The sequence below is a fragment of the Musca vetustissima genome, unplaced genomic scaffold, assembly GCF_032173495.1.
Source record: "Musca vetustissima isolate MV318-11 ecotype Yass unplaced genomic scaffold, APGP_CSIRO_Mvet_v1 utg38765, whole genome shotgun sequence".
In the NCBI taxonomy this organism is placed as follows: Eukaryota; Metazoa; Arthropoda; class Insecta; order Diptera; family Muscidae; genus Musca; species Musca vetustissima.
The window spans coordinates 10,085-21,645 of NW_026885416.1; the positions used below are offsets into that span (position 1 = coordinate 10,085).

An 11,561-nucleotide genomic window follows, 5' to 3' on the forward strand; every position below is an offset into this window, starting at 1 on the left:
AATCTCTAGCCAAAGACTAAACCATGGAAATTGTGTTGACGGTATAAAATCTTTCCATAGGCGTATTTAACCTTCGCCGAGAATTGTAACAAGCACCAATGGACCGATTCCAATAGGCTAACATAATCTCCTCCATTTTATGAATAACAAGAATTTATGGACAGATTTCCACACATAACGTAATATATGTGGACCATTCGACGAACGGGGTTATAAGTGATTTAAGCCTAGGTTTCCTTTCCGTCCGCCTCATGAATGTAGATTTCTTGAATTTTTATTATGAAAAAAGACTAAATTTAAGGGCATTTTTTGAATTCGAAATGTAATATTTAAAATGTTTTTGCAATTTACTTTACAAACAATAAAGAAAAAAGTTTCAAACCATATGATTGTCACTTACACCGTATTAAATACACCTTGATATGTCTTGATTTAGATTAGGCGAGTTTACTTGCGGCAAGTCTTTGTTTGTAGGAGAGAGGGGCAAAGGGAATAGAAATGAAAAAAAAAATTGCTCGTACCGACAATTTTCTGGCAATTCGTTTTGTGTATTTCGTATTTGTTGACATTTTATATACATTTAAATGTGAAAAACCAACAAATAGAAAAATATTTTGGAAACCGAATTGCCTTGTATAAACGCATGAAGCAAGTTCAAAAGAGAACGACAAGAATTGCCGCAAGTAAACTCGTCTAATCTAAATCAAGACTATCAAAATTTTATGTATTTCGATTGACATATTTTTAATAAATGAAACAAATTATATTTTATAAAGCTGAACATTGCTCTCAAGATTTAACCATGGTTGTTACATCTTATATTTATAATTTTTAGAGGCAGGAAACATCAAAATATATAAATTATTTAGCAATTTTTGCCACTGAACACATGATATGCGTACATTTCGAAGGAAGATATTTTCATTTAAATTTTGAAAGCTGAATACTGTCAAAGGCAAATTCATGAAAAAATTGGAAACATATGACTGCATGAGACTACCTTGTATAATTATGCCATGGTAATTTGTTGATCAAAAAAATCAAACTAAATTGACTGTTCCAAAAGCCAGATAAAATATTTTGGATGAACGGTTATTTGGATTTTATTCCAAAACAATTTTTGTATTTATAACTGGTCTATTAACGTACCATTTTTTTCTATTTTTATTAAGGGAAACACGACGACCAAAATTTGCAACTGTTTTCACATGTTGTATGTTTTTAAATTTAACGGTTGTCAAATACAAAAATGGAAGATCAAAGGAAAATAAAAGCTATTTATAGAATTTTTGTGTTTTTAGGTGTTTTCTTTTACTTTCCAAACGATCACAGCATTGCAAAAACATTTCCATTGTCGTAATTCTTTTTTCATTTTCATACTGCAAACAAATATTTTTGGCGCAAATTAATAATTTTGTATGTATATTAACAAAAATCAGCTTGTTCGGCATTTAGATCATGATTAAAGTTATGTGTAAACAATTAGGGTGTATTTCTGGATTTTGTTAATCGAGTCGATTTAAAACGTATATGTAAATGAACTTTAACGCTTGAAATATACAGTCGACGCACGGTAAAACGATTACTCAGCTTAACGAATTCGGGATATAACGATTGAGCAAAATAGTCGATTTTTACACTGACGAATCGAATATAACGAACGTTTAACAAATTTATATACTGGGTACAACGAATGGCGCATAAAATATTAGGCTAGTCCTTAAAAAATATGTAAACACGTTATTATTACTGTTATTACGTTAATTAATAATTATTTTGATAAAAAATCAAATGAAAAGTTGAAGAACATTTTTGTTTCTAAATAAAATTGCCCCTTAAAAAACTTTGCGATACAATGAATTTTTCGCTATAACGAATGGGGCTGACAATATATCATTCGTTATACCGGGCGTTGGCTGTATTTTAATTTTTTGCGTGCGTTAACACGATAAGAAAAACCGCGAACATTTTATACATATTAGGTTGGGGAAAAAGAAATCCTTTATTTTTAAATAAACTATATGACTTTATTTAAGGGCCCCCCCCCTCATTCTCGGTGTCAAAAATTTTTCTGATTTAATTCGAATCTACTGTAATTCTAGAATGTCCCTACAAAATTTCAAGTGAAAATCTCAAGAACTCTTGAAGATATAGCCGATTTATTGTGTCAGCATCAAGTTACAGTGATTCTCAAACTTTAAACGCATTTTTCTCGAAGCAGTGTTTTGCGAATGGCGGGCACGATAACCCAAAAACTAATAATAATAAATCCGGTACAATGTAAACGTACTACTAAATACCAATTTTTGATAATTAAAGAAATTTTGCAATGAAAGAAAAAGATGATAATCGCTTGGACTGTATGACGGATGCATTCCCAACCAAGCTCCCCAAGTTTCTGGAGCGTCACTGTGGTTATGTGTTACATAGCTTGTATTTATAAGTTTTAGAGGCAGGGAACTTCAAAATATTTATAAATATAAATTATTTAGCAATTTTTGCCACTGAACACATGGTATGCGTACATTTCGAATGAAAGCATTTTCATTTAAATTTTGAAAGCTGAATATTGTCAAATGCAAATTTATGAAAAAATTGAAAACATCCTGTAATCTATAAATATAAGTTGTAGCATCTATATAAGTTGTAGCATCTAATCAAAAAGTTTAGATATTTATTTAAAGAAAGTAAACCTTTTTTTTAATTTTGAAAAAATATGCCATTCGAATTTAAATCTTAAATGATCTTATAGAATTTAAATCTTAAGTGAGACTACCTTCTATAATTATGCCATGCCATTTGTAAAATGTTAAAAATATGTCAAATGAACAGAACGGCTTGTTGCATTTGTTTTCATTTATTTTGCCGTTATTGCGCATAAGGTAGAGGTGTATTTTCTCCCTTCTGACAAAAAATTACCCTACATTTGGTCTGTTCCCGTACTGCAAGAATCTACTACTTTTTACTACGATAACGAATTTTTCTTTATGATATCGAAGAAAATAGTAAAATCGAGTAGATTCTTGCAGTACGGGAACAGACCACTTGTATATTTGTACCATGATAGTACGTTTACATTGTACTGGATTTCGTTAATCCAGTGGGTTTAATTGTCAATTTTTAGTACATTTTAGCACAGCAGCAGGATTATATAGGATGACGCTGGAATCATTCATTTATTTTTGTATGGTAAATGACCCATAAATACGGCGGTTTTATGATATAAATGACGCAACAGCCCTAAATCCTGAATTTTCTGTAGTATGTAAATGTGGTTTAAGAAAGTAACAATGGAATATCTGGAATAATTGTGACAAGTGCCGAAAGAAATTTTAAATGGGTGCGATGTAAACATAACATTATACCCTAATGCACAAATTTCGAAAATCGATTAGTCGATATGAACTAAAAAATCGATTTTTTTCTACTTAATGTTGAACGATTAGTCTATGGCCGATTATGAACTCCAATTTAGTTGGAGCACGTTCGTCGGTTCGTACGGTTGGTGTCTTGTTTCTGTCTGTATTTTTTCGGTTGGTGCTGTTGGAAAAATTTCGAACAAGCCACAAATTTGAAACATCCTACCTCTTTACTATAAATGACACGTCTTATCAATTGGAATCCAATAACACGCTGCTGCATAAACAACACTAAATATCTATATCGCTTGGAAAGCAACATCCGGAGTTTCAACCAGAAGCAGACATGACTGGTGACGACAAACCAATACGAGTTGGCTCTAGAAAGAGCGAGGTAAGTTAAAACAATTTGCAATTCATTATTCGAATTGACTTCATTAATTTGGAAGTGCCTCAAGTATGCATACACACAGACATTACGGTGCGTTTTAAGTTTCTTGGGTACCTTTTTCTGTTTCTTAGCACACACTTGGCTGTGAGTGCTCTTGTGTTATACAACCAATCAAAGCCCAAATGTAACCAAAAATTCAGTATCTGTTGTATGTCATGGTGTATGATTTATCCAAGAGACTGTCTTTTAACAATTGCAGGTTGCCTCACCAGTCTACTGACTTCAGAAGTCACACGCATATCTATCTAGTCAAGGTTTTGAAATTTTAGATCACGACATTGTTGAATTGTTTTGCATATATGTACACATGTATGTGTATGTTTCTTTGAATGGTGTAAAAAATAACCGAAATCCGACTGAATGAAAATAGTAACAGGTTGGCATTGCATTCCACTAAGAAATATTGGGAATTCATACAATAATATTGAAAAATCCAATCAATAATATACTTCATTTTATTTTCCTCAATAATATCTCAACAATCATCACATTAATCTCGTTAATTATGAATTAAAAACCCAATTACAAAGTTTATTTGTATAAAAATTCGTTCAAGGCCACTTCGCAAAAAAAAAAAATGTTGAAAATTTTGTAAACTTTCTATTTATTATGTTATTGTTGATGTCGCTTTTAAAATGTTTACCTACCTATATAAATACCTATAAAATTATTATATGTCAACTGAGATGAGTTAAATTGATACCTTGAAAATTTTAAAAAAGCATGGGAAAATACAATGGCCTAGGCAAAATTTGGAGGCCCGCCCATATGTTCGGAAATATGGATTCCCCAAGAAAAGAAATATACATATGTATATCGTTGTAATCAGTAGTTCAATTCTTTAACTAATTTCAATGTTATCGACAAATATCGGCAAAATTAAAACACATCGTTTTCATATAAAAACTTAAATTTACGACTATTTATTTTATTTTGGTAGTTAACTTACCGAATATATAAGCAAATGAAAATTTGAAGTTATCGGCAATCGTCGGTAATTCTGTCGTTAATCAATTACAGAATAGCACTACAAGGCCACGAATAATATTTATGGTAAAATGATCCACGACCCGGTCTTAAACTAGACTCATTTTGAACGCGCACAACAAAATTTAAAAACAGCTCTGATTTTATTTTAAAAAATAATTGCTTCTGCACCACATTTGATACAAATTTTTTGTAGGAAACTTTGTTTATTTTTTTTAATTCAATCAATTTTGACAAAAACAAATTAGACATCAGCTGGCCTTACTGGTTGACCTAATATATTTTTTGTTTTTTGAAAATAGTTAGCGTTTCTATAAATGTAAACATTTTTCCATTAATTAAAAAAATCCATTTCTGCCGTTTTCAATTGACACACATTTAAGTAATGTCCTTGCGTTTTTGGGTAAAAACCCTATAAAGGTGAGAAGTTGGGGATTTTAGCACGCAACGCATAGGTTCGGGTCTAAATGTTAAAATTGTTGACAGTTTTTTTTTCTTTGGAGTAGGCCTGTTACATCAACAATAGTCATAAATTTAATAAAATTTTATCACTTATTTTATGTTTTAATAATCAAATTGTATCGTTTTTTTTCAGTTGGCCCTCATCCAAACCAAACATGTCATCTCGCGTTTACAAAAACTCTATCCCAATAAAAAATTTGAAATACGTAAGTAAAATGCAAGGCCTATATAAGGTCGGCCAGTAACCACAGCTGAGTATAAAGTTTGCTGTCAAATCATATTATGATACCTATACACAAGGTCATGGTACAATTATAAAAGGTAACAGCAAATCCCAGCTGATTTGATTCCAACGTAATACTAGTGTCAATATAAATTTGACAAATTATGTTTTTAAAAATCACCCAACAGGAAAATTGGGAACGCATACAATTTGAAATTGTTCTTTATTAATGTGCTCCCGTATTCAATTTACTCAATCTGCCTGCTGGGAAAGTTTGAGGAAGCAAATCTTTCTTGAAGGAATTACTCGCTATTCCCAGCATTGTCATATGTGTTACACACATATATGGCAATGGCTCAATTAAAGGAAAGATGTGGAAGCGATAGAAATATAAATTTGATAGATTTTCATTCATGTTTTTCAATTTTTATTTTGAGTATTCGAAAATATTCAATTTTCAAAATAAAAATAATTTGATGATAATTTGTTTGTTTGTTTACATTTTTCTGTCAAATAAGTTGACACTAGTAGAACTTACAACAACAAATTTCCATGTGGTGGTTGTATCGTTTTTTGTACAACAACACTTGCTGTTACCTTTTATTATTATACCATGACACAAGGTGTATTTAATAAGGTGTAAGTGACAATCATATGGTTTCAAACTTTTTTTCTTTATTGTTTGTAAAGCAAATTGTCAAAAAAACATTTTCAATATTACATTTCGATTTCAAAAATGGTCTTTACATTTATGTTTTTTTAATAATAAAAATTCAAGACAACTAAATTCATAGAGGCGGACGGAAAGGAAACCTAGGTTCAGTTATAACCCCGTTCGCCAATTGGTCCACATATTTTATGTTATGTGTGGAAATCTGTCCAGAAATCCGGCAACTCATAAAATCGAGGATATTATGTTAACCTATATTAAAATCGGTTCCTTGGTCCTTGTCACAATTCTCGGCGGAGGTTATGGAAACATTTTATACGGTCAACAATTTCCATTATTTAGTCTTTGGCGGGGATTTATGTCCTTCAATTTTCTTTAAGAAGGCAAGATTTGAAGCCACTCCATAGAAAAAATAGATTGTAATCCACTATATAAACATCACACCGAGCCATGGGCTACATGTGGGAGGCTTGAAATTAATCGCGACCAGGTCTTAAACTTTATTTTTCACTGACCTAAAACCGCCAATAACCCAAGAATACAAAAATTCGTTAATTATTCTTCAAAGAATAGTTCTTGACAAAAATAAATTAATAGTTGCTTTTGTTTATTTTTGTCAAAAATTTATTGTCAGCATGAGAATTAATTTCTATAACAACAATGTTGTTTTTGTGAAATATTTGTTGTTGTTGTAGCAGCCCTATTGCTTTTACACAATGGGCTGAGGTGACTCGGGTCGTTTCGGTTCGTAGACCCCTCTGTCGTGGAAACGTGAAATATTTGTTGTTGTATCTGATGCATACACCTTGCCTATACATACATACAAAATTATGTTAGACGTCAAAACGAAAATATTAATATTTTGTGAATATTCAATTCAATTTTAATTTATATGGTAGGGGAGAGGGGGGCACCTTTGAACAGCGCTCATAAAATCTTGGTTTAATATTTTTCCGACCCGCAACCACATTTTTGTATATGGTAATCTTGTTCTCTATATGCGTAAACCACTTCGGCTTGCTTTTTCAGTTGTCGAAAAATTGTGCATGGGTGACCATGTTTTCTCAGTGTCATTGTAAAGCTTTTATTCATTTGGTGGTAAGGGCGCAGGAAGAATTCTGTGATAGTTTTCTTTCGTCAAACTATTTTTTTGCATTCCAACAATCATTTCAAACATAAATAATGTAATTTCTTTTATATATATTTATTACAAAAACAGTTATTTTAAATTTCCGTAAAATGCCATGTGTGGGGCACCTTTGAACATGCCCATTAAACTTGAGTAAAAAAATGAGTTTTTAAATTTTTGGCTTCGATTTCTCAATATTTCAAATGGGCTAATTTATAAGAAACCAAAAATTATAAAATAAAAAATGTTATAAGGCTTGAAATGAATTCACGCACTGGCCGACCTCATAGAGGCCTTGGTAAAAAGAACAAATTTCATAATTCATGGTATATTATGTAACCATAGATGTCACATGAAATGGACATACAAAACGGCTCCAAATACTACTTATAATTGGTCGTTTCCACGACAGAGGGGTCTACGAGATTAGTCTTACTCGGCCAACGTCTGTCACCTCAGCCCATTGTGTAAAAGCAATAGGGCTGCTACAACAACAACAACAACTTATAATTGGTCAAAAGAGATTATATTAAAATGACAAGGCTCACGCAATAATTCATAGTTATTGATTGCTACCCCTTCCGTATTTTCTAAATGTATGCAAATACCAACTAAATACACAATACAGGCTTTCCTATTAAGCATACCTTTCACATTTATGTGTGCGTGTATAAACAGTTGAAATACTGACAACTAAAAAAATTATTATTCACGCCAAATTTCACTTTCATCGCAAGAATTTTGAACACTATGGTGATAAAAACCATTTTTGTTAGTATAAAAACCAGATAAGAATTGCTCGTAAAGAAGTAATTAAAATAAGGAACACTATAAATAAAATAGAATTGTAAACGTGACGTAGTTATTATTATAAAAAGCATTACAGACAACAATTTTTTTATTACATACCAAAAATCATACGATGTTGACATGAAAATAACAACCAATTTGTTGTTATCAATGTGTAAATTCTTGGAATATATCTTCTCACACTTAGTACACATATTAAAATTCATATGTTAATTCTTATTGAATATTTTAGAAGATTTGTAGAGAAAAGTATAATCTATATTAACACAGTATATTTTTGTTTGTGTTATCACCACTCAAAGTCCGTTTGGTAATTTGAATCAATTTGTATTTAATTAGATGTGTGCATGTATTATACCATATAATTGTTGTATCGCTGTAGAAAATAAGTTGTCACTAACACATCTAAATCACATCTTAAAATGAAAAACACTGCCAAAACACAACACATCTATAATTTGTAGAATAATTTACTTGAAAATCTGCTTTAAACTCTTGAAATAGTCCAAATGTGCTTCACAAAGACAATAAAAATTAAACTTGAATTGAATCTTGAAAAATATTAATATTTTCGTTTTGACGTCTAATATAATTTCGTATGTATAGGTTTCAAAATATGATTTGACAGCAAACTTTATACTCACATGTGTTTACTGTCCGACCTTATATTTTTTATTTTTTATATATTTTTAAGGGTCGTACCTAAATTTATGCGTATGCGTACGAATTTATTCACCTCAAAAGTTAAATACGTGTGTTTTAATGAATGTTACCCAAATACGCATTGCGTATAAAAATATAAAGTTGAAAATTTTCAACATTGACAATGCGTATTTTGAATTTTTTGTTTTTTGAAAATAGAATTTCAGTCATTGAAAAATTTGTGTTTCCATAAAAGTAAACGTTTTTCAATCAATTAAAAAGCTGATTTCATCCAAATTTTTCCAGTAAGATGTAATAAGTACTCAAAATAGCTCTCTCAATTCATACTCATTTAATGAACATTTGTGTAAAAAGACAACATTTTGTGCAAATTGTTACAAAATACCGAGAACGCACAAATACCAGAACGCACAATGTTAAAAAAAAGTTCACCTTTATATATTGATACGCAAGACATATTTGGGTAACATTCTTTGAAATAATGTATTCATCTTTTGAAGTGAACAAATTTTAAGTAATTCATAGAATTAAAAAACACGGACCTAATGAGCACGATAATCTTTTAAAATCGTCGATAGACGATTTTTCATTTCAAAACAATACAATGTATGTTCTTATTCATAGTTTGGAAACTATGCGTTGGCACCAAACTATTATTAATTATTGTTCGACCGTGTATACGTCTTGTTTTATACCTACTTCGACCTTATTTTAACATGTATAAAAAAGATAATATATATAATAATTTTTAATAAATTTCTTTCTCTTTGTTACAGATACAATGACAACAATAGGGGATAGGGTTTTGAATATATCACTGCCTAAAATCGGAGAAAAGAGTCTTTTTACACGAGATCTTGAGGATGCCTTACGGAATGGTGGTGTGGACTTTGTTGTCCATTCACTAAAAGACTTGCCAACGGCTCTGCCAACCGGCATGGCAATTGGTGCTGTTCTCGAACGCGAAGATGCCAGAGATGCTCTAGTGCTTCGCAAGGACTATAAAGGTCATACAATAGCCACATTGCCTCCAGGAAGTGTCATTGGTAAGCAAAGCATTTATTTAGACATTAGAATTACAACCTAATCAATAATACCTTCTTTTTCAGGAACTTCATCATTACGAAGGACTGCCCAGTTACGAAGACAATACCCACATCTCGTTGTTTGTGACATACGAGGCAACTTAAATACTCGTTTGGCAAAATTAGATGCTGCTGATTCAAAGTTTGCCGGCATAATTTTAGCTCAAGCTGGTCTCGTGCGTATGGGATGGCATGATCGTGTCAGCCAAATACTTGAGCCCACCGATCTTCTGTATGCCGTTGGACAAGGAGCGTTAGCGGTGGAATGTCGTGCCAATGACACTGAAATTTTGACTATGCTTCGAAGTCTCATGTGTCTTTCAACGACGTGTCGTATTCTGGCCGAACGCAGCTTTCTTAAGACCCTTGGTGGTGGTTGCAGTGCTCCGGTAGCTGTGCACAGTAGTTTAAAAGGAACTTTGAATAACGATGGTACCTGTTCAAACACGATAAACTTACATTTGGATGGGGCTGTATGGAGCCTTGATGGTTCGACCGAAATACGTGAAGACATGGCTTGCTCCCTTGCTGAACCAACAGTACCTGACGAAAATAGTAATGATGAGCCGCCACAGAAACGTTCGAGAGCCCAAGGAAGCAATAGCCCCGAGCTAAGGAGTCAAAATAGTCCTCCAGTTATAAATGACGATTCGGAAATAGAGGCAATCGCTGGTTCATATAACATCAATGAGTTGGTAGAGAAACATATCAGTTTAGCTAATAAATGCCCATTTGTGGGAAGTGATAATAAGAAGGAATCGGAAAACGGCAACAACAATTTAGAGGGAGATGGCGCTGGTGACGCCGATAAGGCCAAGGCGTGTCCTCTACCAATAGATATTGGCCAGGATGTTATGGGACAGTGTCCATTTGTGGGAAATATTGCAAAAGTTTCTTTAGCAGCTGTTGGCAAATGCCCGATAACAAAGAATAATGCCAGTAATAACAATACAAGTGAAAATGGCGACAAAGTAGACTGTGCTCCAACTCCTTCTACATCGAAATGTCCATTTGCAGCAATGCACAGCAAATGTGATATAACAGTCAGTGCCAAAGCTCCTAAAAGAAGTTATGAGGATACTGTGGGGAAATGCCCGTTCCTGCAAAAGACTATTAAAATGTTTGACTATAACGAAGACGAGAAACCTAATTCCAATGACAACATCGTTATCGAAGATGTCGACAATCTATTCTGCGGTCTCTATCAGCATGATTGCTACGACCGCCAGTTATATGTTAAAAGTAACAAACTTGGACAGGAACTAGCCGAGGAATTAATCAAAAAAGGTGCTTTAGAAGTAATGAAAATAGCTCAGGCAGAAGTGCATAGCAAATCTTAATGAATAATTTTGGTTGTATTGTTGTGCTTTTGGGATCATTCAAAATTGTTTTAAAACACATAAATTCCTTTCTTTTATTGTTTTTTTACATAGTTGTATATGTATGTAGATCATTTTATGTCGCAATTATTGTTATAATTAATGATTCAGTGATCCAAATAGAATCGCTTCATTCATGTTCACTTTACACATTGTTATCCATTAGCCCATGTTTAAATTTTAATTATATTTCAAGTAATAAAGGAGTGGCATTATTATTATTATGAACAAATTGTGTGTGTGTATATATATATATATATATTAGATTTTTCTTCTTAGTTTTTATAGTTGTCTCCTATGTCCCAATCAGAATACGAAAAGAAACGTTTGTAATATTTTTGTA

The 11,561-nt window shown here is 32.2% G+C and overlaps 1 protein-coding gene across 1 annotated transcript; it reads left to right on the plus strand.

Moving 5' to 3' along the window:
• The first annotated feature begins 3,702 nt into the window (after nucleotides 1-3,702).
• On the plus strand, nucleotides 3,703-11,179 carry LOC133332698 (porphobilinogen deaminase). The gene is made up of 4 exons (XM_061541077.1): nucleotides 3,703-3,753; nucleotides 5,393-5,465; nucleotides 9,531-9,800; nucleotides 9,864-11,179. Exons 1-4 carry the CDS (start codon nucleotides 3,706-3,708, stop codon nucleotides 11,177-11,179), a joined length of 1,707 nt encoding a protein of 568 aa, XP_061397061.1. The 5' UTR covers nucleotides 3,703-3,705.
• The last annotated feature ends 382 nt before the right edge of the window (nucleotides 11,180-11,561 follow it).